General features: G+C 48.2%; 1 protein-coding gene across 6 annotated transcripts in view; it reads left to right on the forward strand.

The window, feature by feature from the left end:
• The first annotated feature begins 18,779 nt into the window (after positions 1–18,779).
• The window catches only part of SPEN (spen family transcriptional repressor), a 125,873-nt gene continuing 120,519 nt past the window's right edge, over positions 18,780–24,133 (forward strand). For 5 of the 6 annotated variants that reach the window (XM_068107254.2, XM_068107256.2, XM_068107253.2 and 2 more), the window contains exon 1: positions 18,794–19,002. In XM_068107254.2, the coding sequence (XP_067963355.2) occupies positions 18,920–19,002 (83 nt within the window). In that variant the 5' untranslated portion in view covers positions 18,794–18,919. Of the gene's footprint in view, positions 19,003–24,133 lie in introns of all 6 variants that reach the window. The other variant, XM_068107252.2, reaches the window with a different exon arrangement.

Genomic DNA, 24,133 nt, shown 5'->3' on the forward strand with positions numbered 1-24,133 from the left:
CAAACCATAATATTTCCACCATCATGCTTTACAGTTGGTATCAGGTTCTTGTTGTCAAATGCTGTCTTTGGTTTTCGCCAAACATGTCTTCTGGTACTGTGGCCAAATAGCTCTACCGTTGACTCATCTGTCCAGAGCACATTGTTCCAGAAGTGCTGGTCTTTGCCTCGGTGTTCATTGGCAAAATTTAGTCTTGCCCTGATGTTCTTTCTGGACAGCAAAGGTTTCCTCCTGGCACACCTCCCATGTAGATCAAATTTGTGCAGTGTCTTTCTAATGGTAGACTCGTGCACTTTGACATCAACAGTGGCAAGAGCTACCTGTAGGTCCCGTGATGACACTCTGGGGTTCTTCGAGACTTCTTTCAGCATATTGCAGTCTGCTCTCGGGCTGAACTTGCTGGGGCGGCCTAGCCTGAACAAGTAGGCAGTTGTTTGGAATCTTCTCCACTTGTAGATGATCTTCCGGACAGTCGAATGATCGATTTCAAATTGTTTTGAGATCTTTTTAAATCCTTTCCCATACATGTAGGCATCTATAACCTTCTTTCTGAAGGCCTCAGAGAGCTCTTTTGATCTAGGCATGGTGACGCCGCACACTTCAACAACAAAGAGCAAACCAAACTAAATGTCTGAGGTTTAAATGAGACAGCTTCCTCCAAGATCCTCTCTAACGATGTTCTAATCATTTGCACCTGAGCTGGTGCACCTGATTCTAATTTTAGGTATTTGAAGTAGTGATAAATGTAGGGGTGTACTTACTTTTTCCACATGTGAAATTTGCATTTATGTTTATTTAAATTATACAATGGACTACAAAATGTAAATGTTTCATGATATTTGTTATATTATATCACCTTTATCTTTCAATATTGTTGAAATGAAGATCAAATAGCTGTATGTTGAAAAAGTCAAAACTTTACAAGGGGTGTACTTACTTTTTCACGTGACTGTACAAGGCTTTCATCCACAGCTCAATGGAATACTGTTCTCCCCTCTGGGCTGGTGCTCCTGCGTCACACCGAGATCGTCTTCACGCTGTTGAAACCAAAGCTTTCAGAATCATTGGAATCTCCCGCGATGAAGCTAAATCCTAGGGCCTTTCATTCACTCACTGCAGGCAGGTAGGTGGTCTTTCTGTCTTCTACCGACTCCTATCCGGCCTAGCTCCCCCAGCTCTATATGTGCTCTGTCCCCCAAATATTCCTGCAGGTCGCACAAGATCTGCCTGCAACCCTCTTATGGTTAAACTGCCGAAATCAAGATTCTCTATTCACCTTCACTCCTTCATTCCTCTTTACTCCCGCCTCTGGAACAAACTCCCTCACTCTCTTCAATCCCACTCCTCCCTCTCAGTGGTTCTTAACCTTTTTAAAGGTGCCGAACCCTAACGAAACCCACCGAACACTCGCGTAACCCCTCAAATTTGACAAAAACATTCAGCAGAATTGCATCCTTATGCATTTTCTGTTCTTCTTTTCGGGAGGCGATCTGGGAAATGCATGGTTTTGTTTTGGCAAGGGCCACCCGCAAATCATTTTCGCATGCAAGCCTGCTCCTTTTCTTTGTTTTAATGTCCACCAGTTTCAAAAACGCATGCTCGCAGAGATACGTTATAACGAACGGCGTGAGGATCTCAAGGGCAATTTTAGCGACATGAGGATACCCTTCCATTTGGCGGCACCAAAACGTTGAGAGCGTTGTTGTGCCGAAGAGTTGTTGCTGAGTCTGGCTCTGCTGAAGTTCGATGAGGTCGTCGAGGTATTGGTCGTTGACATCTGCCGTTGCAAAATCGAAAGTAAACGGCTGCCGCACCCATGCTGGGTATTGCTCTTGGTCGGGGAAGTAGCCGTCGAATGACTTTCCCAGCTCATCCAAGTGCATGGCAATCGCTTGCTTCAGCTCCCCCGGTACAGCAGTACCTCCAACTTCAGACTCATCTTCGATCCCGCTCCCGCACTCGTCCAGTAGATAAAAGTTCGCCAAGTTGTCGTTCTCTGTTCGCCGCCTCCACAACGGTAACTTCTTTCGGAAAGCGCTCAGCTTTTCTTCAGATTCGATGACATTCACTCCACCGCCCTGCATCTGGCAATTGAGATGATTGAGTGCGTCGAAGATGTCAGCCAAGTACGCTAAGGCGAGGATGAACTCTGACTCTTGGAAGTGCGTTGCATGGAAATGCTGGTGTTCTCGCAAAAACAGGGCTAATTCTACACGCAAGGAAAAAACACGGCTCACTACCTTCCCTCGTGATAACCATCGAACATTAGAGTGGTAGAGAAGGACTTCGAATTCAGAGCCGATTTCATTGCACAGCTCTTTGAAGATGCGATGATTCAGAGCACGGCTTCGTACGTAATTCACAGTTTCAACGACTATTTACAGAACATTGGCCAGTTTTGGAGGCAGGGTTTTTGATGCCAGCGCGTGTCTGTGCAGGACGCAGTGCGTGACGATGATGTGTGGTGCATCGGCCTTCACCAGCGCTCCAAAACCGGAGTTACATCCCAGCATGGCTGGAGCTCCGTCCGAGCAAACGACAGACACCATGTTCCACGAGAGGCCGTTGCTTCTGAAGAAGTCATCCACAAGCTTCTTCACGTCAGCTGCCTTCATTGTTGTTGCGAGAGGCTTGCAGAACAGAAAGTCTTCCTTGATCTCATCTCCTTTGACATAACGCACAAACAAGATGAGCTGGCTCAAATTCGAAACGTTGGTGGTCTCGTCGAGTTGAAGGCTGAATTTTGTCGGGCCCACGACTATATCTGCAACTACCTGGGCAAGGACGTCGTCGCTCATGTCGTCGATTCTGCATCTGATGGTATCATTTGAGAGTGGAACGAGAGACAACTTGTTTTCAGCAGCTTTTCCCAGCATGATGTTGGCCATCTTCAACGCGGCCGGTTTGATGAGTGTCTCGCCAACGGTGTGCAGTTTGCCCTGCTTTGCGATCAGGTACGCAACTTCATACGACGCGGTGAGGATCGGTTCGTCAATTGGAACGACGCCGAGAGTGGGCAAGGTAGCACTTGCGTCAAATCGGACTCTCTTCAATTTGAATTCATCCAGCGTTGCGTCTTTGTACTGCCCCTCGCCGTGCAGTTTTTTGAAGAGTTCCCATAGTTTTGCTGGTGCTAGGCTGGAGTTGCTCAACTTGACATTGCAAAGCATGCATTGAGGACGCTGACTTCCGTCCCTTTCCGTCAAATACGTGAACCCGTACCGCACGTAATCCTCCGACCACTTCCTTTTTTTGCTCGACATACTGCAAAAAAAAAGAAAAAAAAGAAGTAACAAACTGATCTTAATTGAGTTTGGGAAAATAATTATATGATAAAAATTAAACTAGAGGTTCCAGGGAACCTGAACTCAACTAGTCTATATCAACATGGTTAGAATATGCATAATAGAACCACAAACTATATAGTTTATATGTGCTAAAGAGGTACAGTAACGTTGAAGGTATCTCATGTTTAAACAGGAAACTAGAAAAAATTGAGTTTTAAGTGAGGCATGAAAAGTAAAACTACAATTACTGTTCTCAGATTTCAGACTTGAATTTATTATATGTGTTGAGGTTTGTTACATACTGTTATGAATTTGGTAGAGCAATATGTAGAGCAGAGTATATCTGAGTGGGTAAAATGCTCCGGGATGTCGCGATAGCTAGAACCCACCTTTAAGTTAGTATGTGTAGGCTTATGCCGGGATAATTGCGTATATATTTCCTGTACGGGGACAGGAAGTGCTCAGTAGTTAGGGCGATAAGGGTAACTTTGTGTGTTTTCCCACCCCTGTGGTCAATCCAATGTCCCTTTTGGCACCGCACCTAGACAGTAGGAATTCATGCCCCTAGCGCACCTACATTAATTAATTCCCTTCCCTTTCACATCAATGAACCAACACCCACCAAAACGGGCAGGCTGAGACACACCCTGCTGAGACACGATGAGAAGGGGGTGGATCTTTTGACGTCATGGGGGAGGGCGGACGAATGGACGTCACGAGCGGGCGGGACGGGGCGGGAGGGAAGTGACGACACGAAGGAGAAGAAGAAGAGTTCGGAGTTGGACACGAGGCAGAGCAGACGCCATTTGGGGGAGCTGAGAGAATTCAGTCGTGATAGAGTGCACTGGACATTTTTTCCCTCTCGTTCTTTCCTGCCTTCGTTCCCTCCATCCTCCCTGCGATCGGATCGCGTGCTTGCGTGCTTGCGGGGGCGGCTGCTGTGCCGAGGTTCACCCCGTTGGTGGCCGTATTCGTGGCCTCTTGCGTACCATCGCTAACCACTCACGATCTCCAAAGCGCCGGGCAGAGACGACAGCCCCAGAAACCGTGGTCCTTCGGACGGGGCGAGCGTTTGAGAGTTGCGGGGCGAGAGGAATGGGGCCGGCGAGCGAGTCGCGTCGGGGAGACCCCTCCCGCCCACGTGTCACTGTCAGGGCCCAGCCGATCGAGGCCTGCACGATCTCCACGCCACGCCCCCGAGCGAGCAAAGCTAAGAACGCACACACACACACTCTTTGTTCATTTCGTCGTCTGCCCTGTGGTTTGTTTAATAAGTCTGTCGAGTGGGAGTACTCCATATAGGGGGTTTAGAGCATCACATTTCTTTGTTCTCGGAACCGTTAATAAATCCTTATATTATTTTCTGTATATATCTGAACGCAGTTTCCTGTTTGATTTTAATAGTTAAGGCTGCGGGACCCTTGCCGTTCCCCTCCATCTTGCGCGCTTTGGTTTTGGTTTGATTGGAATCCGCTGTTGAGTTTTCGCCTCGGGAGTTAAAAGCCTCGCAATCAGCCTCCGCAACTGTGGTGTTAATCGCGGTTGCGCGACAATACTGTCTACACACCCAGTTTCAGCCTTCTAGCTACATTCGGTCGTACCAGATTGACAAAAATTGATTTTTCAATATGGCCGCCCTGCCGCGACCATTTTTGTGCGTGCAACGCCCAAATGAAATCCCAAACTAGTTTATGTCTTAAAGATGCTGCATAACAATTTTCATCAAATTTGATCAATATTTGTGACTTTTTGAGCATAGACGTCGAATTGTTTACAGACGACAGACAGACGACGGACACTGGGTGCCGGCAAAAACTCAGCTGGACATAATCCAGTTGTTAAAAAGGAACATGCTTAAATATAATAATCAGTACCCCTCTGAAAACTGAGAAATTTTAACGAAGAAAACATAACTTGTAGTTACGATGACGGGATTTATTATCTACTCAACTCTATGTCACCTCAAATCCCATTATAATATTACATAGAAAACTGTGAATTGATAGTTTTGAATTGCGACCAAAGGAGTTATATCACCTCCACCTAATTTTCTGAGTAATTCAATCATATTTTATAATTCACTCGGTTCACTTCCGGGTTCGGTTGCGAGAGGACGCTGGCGTTGCATATTCGCCGCTTCTCCGACTGGATGGATGTACAGGGTCCGCTTCTACCTTTCTGACCTGACATCTCACACCTGTCCTGCCTTTTCACACCCGCACGTGCCGCGTGTTCTCCGGCTGGATAACGGAATCTGCTTTTGATGGTACGGAATACGGAATTCGAAAGGCCCGCTCCCGTTGTTTGTGGCCGTGGCCTTGTTTGCCGGTGGCCTTGTGGCCTTGTTTGCCGCTGTGGTCTTGATTAGCGGCTGCAGTCGTTTGCCGCTGCGTTTGCCGCTGCGTTTGCCGCTTTGCCTCCTCGACCTTGGCCTCGTACTCGTCCCTTCGCTCCTGCCTGGCATGGCTCTGAAGTACTCCGCCGCAAGGCTTCTTCTGCTCAATACCCACTCCACCCCATCATGCATCTCTGCCATCAAATCAAATGGACTCCTCCGACGACCCAGGTACATTCACCGTGGCTCCGGTCGCAAGTTTGTTTATTTGCAATCAGGTCACTCCATCCCCGTCCTCTGGTCGGCTCAGCGCACTCTCACTCTTCGTCCCAGCGCACCTGGTCACAGCAACCCACACGATCGCACCTCCTGCCTACGAACCCTGGCTAAATCACCTGAATTCATCCCTGCTGTTCAAAACAACATCAAGCTCACCCTGTTCAACACCCGGTCCCTCAACAATAAATGCCTCATCCTGAACGAATACATCCTGGATAACAAACTGGACTTTCTCTGTCTCACCGAAACCTGGCAACAACCTCTGGACTACTACACACTCAACCTCACCACACCCAATGGATATTCCTACGTCAATAAACCACGCTCGGAGGGCCGAGGTGGTGGAATTGCCGTTATCCACCGTCAAGACATCAAGACCAACCTCATCTCCATCTCATCTGCTCCATCATTTGAACACCTGGCTTTAAAACTCTCTGGTCACACGCAGTCAGTCATGGCTGTCGTCTACCGCCCTCCCAAACCACACCCATCATTCCTGTCTGACTTCTCCTACTTTCTGACCCAGCTATGTTCCCTCTCCCCCTCAATCCTCCTCCTTGGTGATTTCAATATCCACATGGACTCCACTGACTCCACAATAACCACTGACTTCACTGATTTACTCACCTGCTTTAACCTCACTCAACATGTCGACTTTCCTACCCATATCCGTGGTCACATTTTGGACCTTGTCTGCTCCACTGGATTAAATTTGCACCATCTCTATGGCTCCGACCTCACCCTCTCTGACCACTTAGCCATCACTCTGACCATCAACATCCCCGCCCCAACACCAAGGCATTATCGCACAATCAACTTCCGTAAGCTAAACGCTCTTTCACCTACCTCATTCTCATCCACCCTCTCTGAAAAAATGTCCACTTCTCCCTTCATTGACCTCCACACCCCTTCCGACCTCACTGACTACTACAACCACACTCTCTCCTCCTGCCTTGACCAGCTTGCGCCTGTAAAAACCAAAACAGTTTCTTTCACCCATTCTGCTCCCTGGTTTACCCCTGAACTCCACCTGATGAAAACTCGTGCTCGCCAACTTGAAAGACTCCGCAATAAAACGGGTCTCACAGTTCACTCCCAAGCCTACAAGGACCACATACAACACTACAAAGATGCCCTCTCCCGCGCCCGCTCTGCCTACTACTCTCAAATTATCCACTCTGGCTCCGGAAACCCAAAAGCACTCTTCTCGACAATAAACAAACTCCTCCGCCCCCTGAACACCACCACCCAGTCATTCACAGTAGACAACTGCATCTCCTTCCTCTCTTTCTTCCAACGCAAAATTGACAACATCTACAACAGCTTGACCACCGCCGCACCCGCTCCCCCTCCAACCACCTGCCCCCCCTTGTCCTGCCATCCCCTGTCTCGGTTCTCCCCAATCTCTCCTACTGACCTCTCTGAACTCCTCATAGGAATGAAAACTGCCACCTGCACTCTTGACCCCATCCCCTCCAGCTTTGTCAAAGCCTCCCTCCCTGCTCTCTCTCCACTTATCATTGCAACAATAAACTCCTCCCTGTCTACAGGCATCGTCCCACCTTCCCTCAAAATTGCTGCTGTTACCCCCATTCTAAAAAAACCTGGTCTAAACCCTGACACCCTAAACAACTTCAGACCCATCTCCAACCTACCCTTTCTGTCAAAAGTTTTGGAACGCGCTGTAGCCACTCAACTCAAACATCATCTCTCTGCCAATAACTTGTATGAAACATTCCAATCCGGATTCCGCTCCAACCACAGTACTGAAACTGCTCTCCTCAAAATCACCAACGACCTTCTCCTCTCCTCTGACGCTGGCAACCTCAACATTCTCGTCCTCCTCGACCTCAGCGCTGCCTTTGACACCATCGATCACACTATCCTCCTCACCCGACTTGAATCCACCTTTAACGTCACCGGCACTGCCCTCTCTTGGATTAAATCATACCTCTCTGACAGATGCCAGTTCATCTCCATCAATAACTGCAAATCCCCCACTGCTCCCCTCCCCCAAGGTGTCCCCCAAGGTTCAGTTCTTGGCCCCCTCCTCTTCATCCTTTACCTGTCCCCGCTCGGTCACTTAATCCGCCGTCATGGTCTCCAATTCCACTGCTTCGCTGATGACATCCAGCTTTTCATCTCCACCAAGTCCGTCTCCACCGACACCCACTCTATCCTGACAAACTGCATCACTGAAATAAAATCCTGGCTTCAAATCAACTTCCTCAAGCTTAACTGTGATAAATCTGAAATAATCATCATTGGCCCAAAAACGCTCACAAAATCCACCCATAACTTTGCCCTCAACATCGACGGTATCCCAGTATCCACCTCCCCTCACATCCGGAATCTTGGCGTCATCTTTGACCAAACCCTTTCCTTCGACAAATACACTAAACAGATCACAAAGTCAGCCTTCTTTCACCTGAAAAACATTGCCCGTCTCCGCTCATCCCTCTCCTCCACGGCTGCAGAAACCCTCATCCACGCCTTCATCACCTCCCGTCTGGACTACTGCAATAGCCTCCTCTATGGTTCACCCTCAAAAATCACCAATAAACTCCAATACATTCAGAACTCCGCTGCCCGTCTACTCACTCATTCCCGGACCCGTGACCACATCACCCCCGTCCTTTACAAGCTTCACTGGCTCCCCATCCCCCAGAGAATCCAGTACAAAATCCTCCTCTTGACATACAAAGCCCTCCATAACCTGGCCCCATCCTACCTGGCTGACCTCCTCTCCAGACACACTCCCACCCGCAACCTCCGCTCTGCTGGTACCAACCTCCTGACCCCCTCCATCCGGACCAAATTCAGATCCTGGGGGGACAGGGCCTTCTCCATCGCTGCTCCCACCCTCTGGAACTCACTACCTCACACCATCAGAGACTCCTCCTCACTCACCACATTCAAAACATCACTAAAGACCCACCTGTTCAACGCTGCATTCAACATTCAACCCACAGCATTTAACCCCTGACTATCTCTTCTCCTTCTCCCTCCTTTTGCTTTAAATATTTCCCTATTGATTCTTGTCTTGTCTTTTTGATTCTTGTCTTATATATATATGCCGTATATCGCTGCTGTTTGTTTTCTTGATTCTTGTCTTTTTGCAATTGTTGTTTTCATGTATTGTTATGCATTATGTTTTCCACTCTGTCAAAGCGCCTTTGGGCTTCTGGAAAAGCGCTATACAAAATAAATGAATTATTATTATTATTATTACTAGGGCATGCCCGTACTATATATATGCCCGTACTATATATCTATCTAAAATTATATCCCCCCCCTCTATTTACATGAAATGGTTTGGTCCATTCGCAACGCCAAAGCGAACGGCGAACGGCTTGCGAGTACAGTGACAATCCCCCCCCTCTATTTACATGAATGGTTTGGTCCATTCGCAACGACCACAGAACCCCCCCCTCTATTTACATGAAATGGTTCGGTCCAAAGCGAACGGCTTCCGGAGTTTGGTAAAGAAATCGCCATCGCGTACACAAACGCGCAGGAAAGCGAATGAATCGCAAATTCGTTTTTATTAGTTTTAAAACATCGTTTAACGCCAACATAGCGCCAACATAGTTTGCAAACGTGAAATAAATGAATACGCTCTCAAATGTGCCATCCGAGGCAGAGTGTGTCCGCCACGTTCGGCACACGCGCTAGTTCGCTGCTCTCTGATTGGTTGAATCGTTTTTTGGACATCGCTCGGTAAGTAATTGTCCGATTAATATGAAACCTTGAAAAGGCACATCCTCGGGTCCCCAGCAATATACCTGGCAAGTTAAAAGTATATCGGACCCGTGGTTGTCGAGAAACAGCGGTCACAGACAAACACACAGACAGACACACACACACACACACAGAGATTACTGGAATTATAGATAGATAATCACCATCCACTTTTGACTTTAATATAACTGAAACCACCCTGTATATCCACAAACATTTCCAACTTACTTTTCAATTAATCAGTAACTCCAAAGTAAGGCGCGACCAATGACGCACGGCACACGGTAAGCTAATCGAGGCTATTCACTTGAATTTCCGAACACCTGCAAAGTCCAAAATCCAGTAAGTAAGCAAGTAAGCACCATCAACAGAATAATTAGCAAGTTGCTCATTGATTCAACTTACTACAGTCAGTGTGAAACAACTTCTCTTAAACACAGACCAGAGAAACCATGAATGGGATGGGAATACAATTACAAATAACATTTCCATTCGTTCGTAACATACATAGCAAAATAATAATAATATTAATAATAACCGTAATTACACGTAGATTCAAAATTGATTCAAAACTAAAAAAAAAAAAAAAAAAAAATTGCAATGTGTTTCGGAGGACGTCCGCCGAACCCCTGAGAATGGCTCACTGAACCCCTGGGGTTCGGTCGAACCCAGGTTAAGAACCATGGCTCTAGGTCTTTAAAACAGCTGTTCACCACCATCTCTTATCTTCCCTCCAGGTCCTTATCTTCACTCCTCCCTCTAGGAGTCTAGGTCTTTAAAACAGCTGTTCACCACCATCTCTTGTCTTCCCCCATCCAAAACCTTGATATCTTCTACCCCCGTTAATTCACCCCAGATCCACTTTTTTTGAAATGCCGACTTCTTTCCTGGAAGTTCTAGCAGTGTCCATGTGTTTATGCCTCCTCCCCCCAAGCCCTCTCCCTCCCACAGATCTCCCGATGTCCCTGTTCTCTGCTGTTGTACTTGTGTGCTTCCCTCTCTCTCTCCCCATCTTGTTTCCCGCTCCCTTTATTGTATGTTTTGTGTGTCCGTTTGTTTTTTTGTGATTGATGTTAGCTCTTACACGAACCTCAATCTTGTGTACAAAAAAATTAATCGAAGATTTTTCAAGTATATTGGTCGGTTGCGTTTGTTATTCTGTTTGTCAGTTTGTCTGTTTGTCAGTTTGTCTGTTTGTTACTTGCAAAATCCAAGATTTTTCAATTATATTGGTCGGTTGCATTTGTTATTCTGTCTTTTTGTTTGTCTGTTTGTTTGTTTGTCACTGCTCTACAGGTCACAATTCCAAACCGATTGTCACGAAACTTAAAGTTGTAGAGGTTGTCACAATTGAGAAGCCTATTGATTTTGAGGTCAAAGGTCAAAGGTCATCTGGAGGTCAAATTTCTAAAATCGTCATTTTAAATCCGATTGACTTGAAAATTTAACAGCATTTGTATGGTGAGTCACTACATTGGAAAACCAAAAATTGAGGTCAAAAGGTCAAAGGTCAACTCAAAGTCAAACTTCCAAAATCATCAATTTTCTCTGAAAACCCATCAAGTTTCAACTGATTGACTTGAAAATTTAGTCAATTCCCATGTCAAAATTTAGTCGTCAAAAACGTCAATCCCATGCATGTCAATCCCACACATGCCAACCCTATGTATGTCAATGCCACGCATGTCAATGCCACGCATGTCAATGCCACGCGTGTCAATCCCACGCGTGCCAATCCCACGCGTGCCAATCCCACGCGTGTCAATCCCACGCGTGTCAATCCCACGCGTGTCAATCCCACGCGTGTCAATCCCTCGCTTGTCAATCCCTCGCTTGTCAATCCCTCGCTTGTCAATCCCATGCATGCTTCACTAAGTCTCTCCTTAAGGCCTAAGCATCGCATTCCCTATGCTTCTCTGGCTCTCAGGCTTTGCTATGTAAACCCATTGTACAAAAACAAACGAGCCATTACCCAGCCCCATGGCCTACACTTGATCGTATTTCATGTTTTGAAAGCAAAGTAACAAAAGGTTCTTTCATATTGTCTGCCAGTGGCTAAGTGTACTGAGAGAGGCCTAGATTCGCTTTCTCTCCCTTCCATCCTCTCCCTCTGCCACAACGAGTAGCATCGTGTAGTTATGGTCAAAACGTCATTAAAATAGGATTTAAAAAAGCAAGACAACTATGGAGCAGAAGGAACTGGCAACCAAGGAAGAAATAAAATGGTCGTATGGAAAGAGGTGGAAAGAGGTCCACACATAGTCTGGATTCCAATCTCATCCCGACTACTAACTGTTCAATGGATGCTTCACAGTTCAGGCGATAGTTACATCACCAAAGTCGGACGGCCCAGTTGGACAGACGGACAGACAGTGTCGGTTGGATGGCCCAGCCGGACGGACGGGCAGACAGTGTCTGATGGACTGCCAAGCCGGACTGACAGACAGACAGGGTGTCAGTCGGACGGATGGACAGTGTCGGACAGACGGCCGGATGGACAGACAGTGTTGATCGGACGGACGGATGGACAGACGTTAAGCTGCATTACCGAATGTGCTAGCATTAGTGGACGTTGAAGATCCCATGTTATCTTTCATGAAGACGAGGTGAGTTATCACCAGAACCCTGAACAAAACACAAATTCCCGCCCAAAATAGTTCCACTCGAATGCCAGGCCTGCCCATCACTTCGTGAAAGACGTGGGCCCAAAACCTTCCCCAGCCGACACCACAACAAGGTGCAAGGATTTATTGGAGGCATTAAAAGAGTAGTCATAGAGCTGGAGCGACATGACATCATTTTACCTTTAATTTTATAATATTGTTATGTAGGTTTGGTAGAGCATATCTAGATCCAGGTAGATCTGCATAGGTAGGTGCTTCATCTGTCGGGATAGGGAATCTCAATCTCGATAGGGAATCAAACCTACATAACCAAACCTATATAAGTTCTGTAGCCAGAATATCGGATTAAGTGTGTACCTGTGATCATACGAGGATGATCGGGTGATCGGTAGAATAGGGATTAGGCTAACTCCCCAGTATGTCAAACCTCTGTGATCATTCTTGTGTCCCGTATGGCAACGCACTTATACATTACCTTGGCCCATTAGCACAACACTAATTAATTCCCCCGCCGCCACAATAAAAATTAAAAAAAACCACCTTTAGAGGCCATTTTTCCCCGCAAGCGGGGGTTGGCCTTTTTCGGGAACTGTGGTTGTTGTTGTTTTTCGGTCCCCTTTTTGAAGCAATGTTTTACGGCCGGATGCCCTTCCTGACGCCAACCCTTTTTGCCACCTTTAACGACAAGCAGGGAATTACCAGTGAACTGGTACTCAATTAGCCGACCTCGGAAGGATGACAGGCTGAGTCAACCCCCCTGGCGTTAATTCAGCGATTGACCGGGATTCGAACCCAGGATCCTAGGATCCTAAGCCGGCACCCTAGCCGCTAGCCCAACACCAGGCGGCACCCCGCCGCCACAATGACTGACCGAAAAGACAAGCAGGAAGCGACCGCATACTACGGCGCCATGGCAAACACACATCGACCAGGCAGGCAATAGCCACGCCCAGAAGGACTCTTGATTGACAAGGGGGAAGGGTGAGCAAAGAGCAGGCCACCTATTGGCAGGGTAGGGAAGGACGTGTGATTGGTCAGGGGAAGGGCAGAAAGCGTCCCCGTGATTGATGGAAGGAGCAACACTCTGATTGGCCACCGACGGATGGCATGGCACGAAGGGCACAAGCGCTCGGCCAATGAGAGGACACCAACGTGATCAGAAGATTCGAGAGGTTGAGGGGCGCCGGCACTGGTTGGAGGAGAGGAGGGCTGACGTCACGTGACGGCGAGTAAAACCTCTCGCTCGCCGACATTTTCTCTCTTCCCTTTGCCCTCTTGGTCTGGACTGTCCGTTTTGCGTTTGCACTTCTTGCTTTGGCTTCTTTCCTGCCCGGACCTCCCTTCTCCCTTCTGCCTTTGCCTTTCTTTCCCGGTTGGACCTTTTCTTTACGAACCGCGAATTGTCTGCGTTACGACGGACGTTGGGGAAACGTTGGAGCGCCGTCGATTCTCCTCCCTGACGTTCACGTGCGAGCGAGGCTTGCGGCTGAGTGGGCGAGACCGGCGCGAGCGAGGCGCTCGGTGAGGCCTGACGGAGCGTGCACACCAGAGCCTGGACGATTTCTGACGGACGCTACATCCAGACACAGATAAGACGCACCACACCCGAACCACAACGTTTTCTCTATTTCATTCTTCCTGTGTTGAGTATTTGAAGTGAAGTGTGGGAGCGCTCCATTAGAGGGGTTAAGGTTTTATCGTCGCGTTTCATTGTTCTCGGGTTCAGTAATAAATATTTCTTTTTTGTACATTTTACTTCCGTCTCGGGTTGAGTTAATTGCCACAGGGGGAAGACATCGTCGGGGTTGTGAAGGTAAGGGGCATTCTCCCCAACCCCCCTGCTCGTGTATGATCCGCCATTGAATTGGAAACGCCTCGTTAAGCTCGATTCCATCCGTGGACGCTCTGTCTTAATACAGTCGTCCACAGGACAATATATAAAGGTAAGCCTGGTGTTCACTTAACGGTTAAGGTGGCCGGCTGAAGATCACAGGGTCGTGAGTTTGAGCCCCTGCCTAGACATTGAATTAACACCAGGTGGGTTGACACACCTGTCATCCTTCTGGAAAAATGAGTACTGTACTAGATTACTGGTCACAGACACGCCTCCAGAAAATTATATAACCAGGAACCACAAGCTGCATACAAAACAACATCAATGCTTGAGCTCTGGTTTATCGGGGGATTTCCGGTTCCAGGTGTCCCAAAAGAAGGACGACTGTGCCGCGGATGGTGGCGATTTGAATCAAAAGAACGTCTCGGACGTCTCTTCTTCCGTGTTAAATTGGTGATCCTAGTGCAATCCAAATGGACAGACCAGGAATTAAAACTCGCACAACCAGTAGCCGGGAGCGACCGAGCATCCGTGTCCTTCCCAACCGTGTTCCTTTCTGAACGCACCATGGAACACGTCACGATGTTCGGTGTGACGTCAAGCAAATCACTGCTGGAGGAATGTTTGTGAACGCATCACATCATATCACTCTTTCGATATGTTTTTCTTGATGAACTCGGGGACTCGTGAGCCACTCCAGACGTGCTGGTAAAAGGGCTGATCCACCTATCAGGAAAAACCTCATTCGGGTTCTCCCAAACTCTATAGCGTAATGGGCAGGTGCTCCATCTTGGAGGTACGCCATCTTGCAGGTACGCAATGTTGCAGGTTATCCATCTTGCAGGTTCTCCGTCTTACAGGTGCTCCATCTTGTTGGATCCAGGCAGAATTGATCATTTCCAAACAATCAGTTGAGGCACAAACCATTCTCGTAGCATGGTCAAACTAGAACAACACTCGGTAGTGAGCATACCTTTATCAGACTGAACAGGTTATGTTTTGTATCCGCCGATGGGCTAGATCTGGAATCTGACCTGAACCAAAAGGCTAACCAACTCATCCACCAAATTTCGTCAGAATCTGTCCACAATTTTTTGAGATATCCTGTTCACAGACAGACAAACAGAGAGACAGACAGACAAACAGAGAGAGAGAGACAGACAGACAGAGGCAAACAGACAAACAGAGGCAAACAGACAAACAGAGGCAGACAGACAAACAGAGGCAGACAGACAAACAGAGGCAGACAGACAAACAGAGGCAGACAGACAAACAGAGGCAGACAGACAAACAGAGGCAGACAGACAAACAGAGGCAGACAGACAAACAGAGGCAGACAAACAGTGAGGCAGACAGACAAACAGAGAGGCAGACAGACAAACAGAGACAGACAGACAGGCAAACAGAGGCAGACAGACAAACGGAGAGGCAGACAGACAAACGGAGAGGCAGACAGACAAACAGGCAGACAGAGGCAGACAGACAAACAGAGGCAGACAGACAGAGAGACAGACAAACAGAGAGGCAGCCAGACAGGCAAACAGAGAGCCAGACAAACAGAGGCAGCCAGACAGAGAGACAGACAAACAGAGAGACAGACAAACAGAGAGACAGACAGACAGGATTGAAAACATCTTCGGTCCACCTTGGGCAATACAGGTAAAAACGAGTAGGTGTGTGAAACCATTTTTCACACTGGAAGAAATTATACCCAGAATCTCTGGAACCACTGGATACCTACAGACCATACCTGAGTGACATTCATATTACCGTGTGGGACTTGTACAACAAACGTTAACAATTTATCATTAAAACAAGGAATCACTACATGGAATAACCTTCAACAGTGTCACTGGATATCTGTGGAGCAATGAACACTGATTCATATTACAAGTGATTGAACTGAAGGCGAAGTGTAGTATGTTACAGAATAGCGATGTTAACAGCTCACCTGTATGACGCTTTGGAGTTTTAGGCTTTCTGGGGCTACAGCGTTGATCCGTTCACTCATGGGGCTTGCTTCATTCACCCCCGGGCCGAGCTGTAACCCCACAACCCCCACAAATTGGAGAGAGAGACAGAGAGAGACAGAGAGAGACAGAGACAGACAGAGAGAGACAGAGAATGAGAATATTCGGGATTCGGTGTAACACTAGCTGTACGGTCAAGCGCAGCGTTGCCATGGAGATGATGGTTGCCGGGAAACGAAGGACGCTCTGCGGTGGGCGGGGCTAACGTGAGCTGTTTGAGGCACGTTGTTTACAAACTAGTTACACTGATGTGATAACAGTTATCATAGCGCACGTTTTGGTAATTTGGAGATTTAATAATAACCAATACAGTACTGTACATGGTTTATTCTCCTGTAAAACGACAACATTGAAATGAAATCCGAATTCCCAAAATATATTCCATCATATATATGCCACCAGGTTGCGTTAACATTGAATCGTTGGTTTTTCGGTTAAGACCTTTTAAAGTTACATTTTATCAAATCCAAAGAACAATTATGTGTGTTCCAAAAAAAATCTTTAATATTTAGTGTAATACGTAGTCCCGAGAATGATTCTATTAACATAATAAAATCATTCCAGGGACCAATAAGGAATACATATTACACTACATATTTTATTTAATACTAGCAGGAGTACCCGGAATTGCTGGGGGAGGGCGGGGGGGGGGGGTGGAGGGAGGAGGCAGGAGATAGGGGGTTGAGGAAGGGAGTGGCGGGAGTGGAAGGGGAAGGGTGCGAGAAGTGAGGGGAAAGGGAGGGGAAAGATATACTACATATACATACTTCTTGGAGGGGGGTGGGGGTGGCCTTGACAGGCCCCTCCATTTTGGGGGAGGGGAAATGAGAAGGAGAAAAAATTTACCCGTGTAAAGAGTGTTTTAACCTCGGTGTTGCCAAGTTTTAAAAGGAGATTGTAATACCCTCTGCCACCATCACCAGGTGGCACTGCACGGTATACATTTACATAGGTAATGTACGCCCCTCCCCCAACCCCCAAGACCCCCGCATGAGGCCGCGGCCACATAGCCTATGTTACCCCCCCAAACAAAGTTGTATTTGTACCCCGAGTAAAGTATTGTCGTGTGTCTACCCTGTAGTGAGCACCGCAGGGGGAGACGGATGACCAAACGAGCTTTAACTCCAAGGCGTTCAATCCAATGGCGGACCTTCGTTACACGCGAGGGAAAAGGGAATGACGAACTTACCTTCACCGATCCCACCGGCAGTCGTCGAACCTGAGACAATTAACTCGCACAACCGGAACTCGCACAACTGGAACCCTACCCAACCCACTGACGGTCATGAATATATAATGGCACTGCAGCGTTTTTTTTTTAACGAGTAGGCCTCCATCATGTATCATGTGGAACAAGTTCAGAAAACACCACAAACAACAGATCATTTGATAAGATGGGATGTGACGAGACCCGGCTGTTTGTAACATGACATGTGACGAGACCCGGCTGTTTGTAACATGACATGTGACGACTGACGAGACCCGGCTGTTTGTAACATGGGTTGTGATGTGACCCAGCTGTTTGTAACATGACATGTGATGACTGACAAGACCCGTCTGTTTGTAACATGACATGTGATGAGACCCGGCTGTTTGTAACATGACATGTGATGAGACCCTGCTGTTTGTAACATGACATGTGATGAGACCCGGGTGTTTAACATGACATGTGATGAGACCCGGGTGTTTAACATGACATGTGATGAGACCCGGCTGTTTGTAAGATGATGTGATGAGACCTGGCTGTTTGTAACATGACATGTGATGAGACCCGGTGGTTTGTAACATGACATGTGATTGACAAGACCCGGCTGTTTGTAAGATGACATGTGGTGAAACCCGGCTGTTTGTAAAATGACATGTGATGAGACCTGGCTGTTTGTAACATGACATGTGATGAGACCCGGGTGTTTAACATGACATGTGATGATACCCTGCTGTTTGTAACATGGGTTGTGATGAGACCCTGCTGTTTGTAACATGGTTTGTGATGAGACCCTGCTGTTTGTAACATGGGTTGTGATGTGACCCAGCTGTTTGTAACATGACCTGATGACTGACACGACCCAGCTGTTTGTAAGATGACATTTGATGAGACCTGGCTGTTTGTAACATGACATGTGATGAGACCCAGCTGTTTGTAAAGACATGTGATGAGACCCGGCTGTTTGTAACATGACATGTGATGAGACCCGTCTGTTTGTAACATTACATGTGATGAGACCCGTCTGTTTGTGAATGTTGTTAATCTCCATTCCTCTCCTCATTTGACGATGTCGAACCGTCAGTACTCCTCGGGTTGTACTTCATACCGCACTTTAAAATACGTATCCGACCGTTTTTCATTTTAGCCTTCGGGTATGGTTTTGTATTCTTTTTATGTTAATAAAACGGAATTTATTGTTATTTATATTATATATATATATATATGTATATGTGTGTGTGTCATGTATGTACATATGATATATAGTTTTTTTTTCCCCGTCTAATTAATGTTCCTGCCTGGCCTCACCTCACAAATATTGTATGGCACGTACATGACGACATCGCGTAAGGACGTATTTCATGACAGCGTGCGTCGAGACGTCATGCATGACGGGGTCACGTGACGTTGGACGAGCTTGACATCTTCACGTGATGACGCAAGACGTTCGTATGGCCGACAACGCGGTCGATACGAGGCAACTGTGCCGCCTGTGACCTGAGACGGCGGCTTGTTCTCCCGCTCAGGGCTTGCGCTCCCCATCGTCCGCCCCTCCCTCCACCCTCGTGTACGAGAAAGAACCGCGATGGTGCGAGAAACGCGACATTTGTGGGTGGGAAACCTGCCTGAAAACGTCCGTGAGGAGAAAATAATTGAACATTTTAAGCGGTGAGTCGATCTGTTGTCCCGCCATGAATGGTGTCCACCGGGCCTGATCTCTGAATTGTACTGGTGCCCTGCTTGTCCGAGCCGTGCCTGATCTCTGAATTGTACTGGTCCCCTGCCTGTCCGAGCCGTGCCTGCTTGTCCGAGCCGTGCCTGATCTCTGAATTGTACTGGTCCCCTGCCTGTCAGAGTCGTGCCTGCTTGGCCGAGCCGTGCCTGATCTCTGAATTGTACTGGTGCTCTGCCTGTCCGAGCCGTGCCTGATCTATGAATTGTACTGGTGCACTGCCTGTCCGAGCCGTGCCTGATCTCTGAATTGTACTGGTCCCCTGCCTGTCCGAGCCGTGCCTGCTTGTCCGAGCCGTGCCTGACCTCTGAATTGTACTGGTGCTCTGCCTGTCCGAGTCGTGCCTGCTTGGCCGAGCCGTGCCTGATCTCTGAATTGTACTGGTGCTCTGCCTGTCCGAGCCGTGCCTGATCTATGAATTGTACTGGTGCACTGCCTGTCCGAGCCGTGCCTGATCTCTGAATTGTACTGGTCCCCTGCCTGTCCGAGCCGTGCCTGACCTCTGAATTGTACTGGTGCTCTGCCTGTCCGAGCCGTGCCTGATCTCTGAATTGTACTGGTGCACTGCCTGTCCAAGCCGTGCCTGATCTCTGAATTGTACTGGTCCCCTGCCTGTTCGAGCCGTGCCTGATCTCTGAATTGTACTGGTCCCCTGCCTGTCCGAGTCGTGCCTGCTTGTCCGAGCCGTGCCTGATCTCTGAATTGAACTGGTGCCCTGCCTGTTCGAGCCGTGCCTGATCTCTGAATTGTACTGGTCCCCTGCCTGTCCGAGTCGTGCCTGCTTGTCCGAGCCGTGCCTGATCTCTGAATTGTACTGGTCCCCTGCCTGTTCGAGCCGTGCCTGATCTCTGAATTGTACTGGTCCCCTGCCTGTCCGAGTCGTGCCTGCTTGTCCGAGCCGTGCCTGGTTTCTGAATTGAACTGGTGCCCTGCCTGTCCGATCCGTGCCTGCTTGTCCGATCCGTGCCCGATCTCTGAATTGTACTGGTGCCCTGTTTGTCCGAGCCGTGCCAGATCTCTGAATTGTGCTGGTGTCCTGCTTGTCCGAGCCGTGCCAGATCTCTGAATTGTACTGGTGCCCTGCTTGTCCGAGCCGTGCCTGATCTCTGAATTGTACTGGTCCCATGTCTGTCCGAGCCATGCCTGCTTGTCCGAGCCGTGCCTGATCTCTGAATTGTACTGGTCCCCTGCCTGTCCGAGCCGTGCCTGATCTCTGAATTGTACTAGTGCCCTGCTTGTCCGAGCCTGCAGAGGCATATTGGCGACAGTCGCATTGTTCTCGGTTTTTTAAATTTTACACTGACCGCTTTTCACTCACTGACTCTGAGGCTTTCGGTTTCCGCGGGCGCGGACTCGCTGCAGCCTTCGCTTTCCGCGGGCGCAGACTCGCTGCAGCCTTCGCTTTCTGCGGGTGCAGACATCCTGTGGCCTTCGCTTTCCGCGGGCCCGGACTCCCTGCATCCTTTGCTTTCCGCGGGCCAGGACTCCCTACGGCCTTCGCTTTCCACGGGCGCGGACTCCCTGTGGCCTTTGCTTTCCACGGGTGCGGACTCCCTGTGGCCTTTGCTTTCCACGGGTGCGGACTCCCTGTGGCCTTCGCTTTCTGCGGGCCCGGACTCCCTGCATCCTTTGCTTTCTGTAGGCCAGGACTCCCTACGGTCTTCGCTTTTCACGGGCGCGGACTCCCTGCGGCCTTCGGTTTCCGCGGGCGCGGACTCCCTGCAGGCTTCGCTTTCCGTGGGCGCGGACTCCCTGCAGGCTTCGCTTTCCGCGGGCGCGGACTCCCTGCAGGCTTCACTTTCCACGGGCGCGGACTCCCTGCAGGCTTCCCTTTCCGCGGGCGCGGACTCCCTGCAGGCTTCGCTTTCCGCGGGCGCGGACTCCCTGCAGGCTTCGCTTTCCGCGGGCGCGGACTCCCTGCAGGCTTCGCTTTCCGCGGGCGCGGACTCCCTGCAGGCTTCGCTTTCCGCGGGCGCGGACTCCCTGCAGGCTTCGCTTTCCGCGGGCGCGGACTCCGTGTGACCTTCGCTTTCCATGGGCGCGGACTCCCTGCAGGCTTCGCTTTCCACGGGCGCGGACTCCCTGCAGGCTTCGCTTTCCACGGGTGCGGACTCCCTGCAGGCTTTGCCTTTCAACACGTGGACCCCTTGCCACTTTCCTTTTGCACACACAAACTTCCAATCCAGCTTTACTGGGTTTTTTTAAATTCTTATTTACTTTAAACTCTGCCTTGTCCACCAATACGTACCCTTCCATGCGGTCACAGGGAGTCTGGTGGTGTCTTTTCAAGCTGCCATTTGAGGCCAGGTCTTTCATCAGTCTTTATGTGTATTAAAATAAAATGCAAGACCGCATGTATCCTTGTGCAGGTCCAACTTTGGTTGGAATAACAAGGCTGATTGTAGCGAGGAAGGGAAAAGGACAATATAGTAAATGTTAAATGAAGGCCCACAATACAAAATGTGACCAATTGTCAAATAATGAACAATGCAATGATAAACACGATCACACAACATATGAAATAGCCGGATAAGAGGAAATCTCAGACGTCATTGTGTACAGCAGACTCTCTCCCCGACTCACCTATGGCTGTCCTCGGTCTGTTCTCATGATCGAGCTGCCATTACCTCCACTGTTTTTGTGAGGTGAGCATTTGCAGTGTGAAACTCAGTTTAATTGTGAGAAAACGCTCGTAGTTTTGGAACTGAATAATTTTCTCAAAATATTATTCTGTAATCGGAAGCAACATTTAGTTTAGCTCTTCCAAACACTCCTTGGACAATTTATCTCACACACAAAGTGAAAGGAGCACTATTTTTAAAGGAGTAGATTTGTTCAACTTGTACCACGGACCTCCAGTATGTGATTACTCCTGAACTGTACGGTTTGACCACAGATTGTGTTGTTTATCACATTCCATGTGTCGTGCTCGTTCCTGTTTTGTGTCCCTCGGCATGTTGCAAAGACTGCTTCTGCTTGATCCCCTTTTGCCTGCATGTTGTGCACTGGCTGCAGAGTCGTCTCATTTCCAAAAGTGGATGTGCAATCTTGTTGCACAACATTTCCTCTTTGGGGTGCATCGCTATTTCAATTAAATTATTTTTCTCTCTTCGGTTTGTTTTAAACCTTTATGTGTGGCTGTGCACATGTTTGGTTTAGCAGGCTGTTGATGCTTGTCTGACATCAATGTACCTGTACAGCATTGCTGAAAATTATGCATGCCACAGTCTCAGAAGATGGTTTTGAGGGTTGTTCTGTTGTGCTTTAATATTTATTAGAATATCAGACCCGTCGTTTCGCTGACAGAAATACCAATCTTTGCTGCGATGGCTAATCTATGGGGAAATAAAAAAATTTAAAAAAGGATTCCTGGGAGATCCTGCTCTCCGTGCAGGGGTAACCGACGTCACATGTTGGCATTTTCAGTTTTGACACGCGTGTCCATGTACCCATAAAAAAAAAGTATTTTGGATCACAAACACTCCCGGGAGTTACCCGAATCCACCGTAGTTGGATTTATTGAAATCCATTGATCCGTTCTCAAGTTATAACACGACAGACAGACACGGCTCCTTTTATAATCTATATAATAATAGCATAAGGACTCGACTTTGTTATCCCTTTTACGCCGCACCCAGTGACCCGATGCCCACGGCACTAATGGATTTACGATCTACGAACCTCGCTCTTTGTTTATCACATACAGCCATACTCGAAAAATCTGAATTAGCCGACGTTGGGGCCCAAAAGCATCCGATTAACTGCCGATACGACGCCATCGTATTGGCGTCTGCTGGGCGAAGGCGAAGCAAGCCGTCCGCTGATTGGACAGGCGAAGGCGAAAGCAAGCCGTCCACTGAGTGGACAATCCAGAGCATGCATTTGTGCCGGTGTCGGCGATCGTTGTTCATATACGCACTCTTCATTCTCATCTTTCTTCCTAACTCTTACTCGGACAAGCAAATCCCATATGCCATCCATAATGGTACACTCTATCCATACACCACATCCTCCCTTCCGTGGATGTTCCACGGGTTTCGGCTAGTAAATAATAAAGATCTTGCTGCATACCTTTATAAATGCGAGATGTGGCATAATATATGCGAACAAGCACACCTAGAATATCTAAATCACATCTAGTGTAAGCCTAAGACTGAATATCTAAATGGAATGAAAGGAAATGTCAGGCTTTTTACGAAGCACACAGAGGTTGAGTAAAAATATTTTTTGTAGGAAGGTGAAGTAACACGAGCTTGAAAAGAGTTTGATTCGATAGATATAGCAGAGTCATTGGAAAATCAGGAGAGAATATAAAACATGACATGGAGAGAGAAGGTTTCATCTGAGGAGGTTAATGAGGATGGGGCTTGTTGCTGAAAGACTGCTGAGACAGGAGAATTGCTAAGTGTTGGGAGTGCAAAGAGACATTGTTGAACCACCTTTAGAGGCCATTTTTTCCCACAGAGCAGGGGTTGGCTTTTTTTGGGCACCATGGTCCCCTTTTTGAAGCAATGTTTTATGGCCGGATGCCCTTCCTGCCACCAACCCTGTTAGTCGCCTCTTACGACAGGGAATTACCAGTAAACTGGTACTCGATTTGCCGACCTCGGAAGGATGACAAGCTGAGTCAACCCCCCTGGTGTTAATTCAACGATTGACAGGGATTCGAACCCAGGATCCTAGGATCCCAAGCCGGCACCCTAACCGCTAAGCCAACACCAGGCTAAAGAGACATTGTTGGAGTTGGAGAAATGATCTATGGTGAGCGAGGAGCACACCCTGCCTCACCTGGCCTCTTTATGGGCAATACAGATGATGTTCAGCACAGCACTTTGGGCTATGTCTCGGTGATGAGCGTGATGTGGGACGTGGGAACCCCGGCCCATAGTGTACTCCACAGCACTGTATGCGAGTGCTGTATTGGTGGTGAAAATGAACTCTTCTTTCGAAAACGTGTTATCCTGTGTACATAGTGTAACACTGGGTTAAGCAATACACATATTTCAAAATTATGTAATCCGCCCTATATTGCTGGGTTTCTGTACACGTGCAGAAACACAAAGTAAC

This window comes from Myxine glutinosa, chromosome 2 (genome assembly GCF_964187855.1).
Source record: "Myxine glutinosa chromosome 2, kmMyxGlut1.1, whole genome shotgun sequence".
Lineage (NCBI taxonomy): Eukaryota > Metazoa > Chordata > Myxini > Myxiniformes > Myxinidae > Myxine > Myxine glutinosa.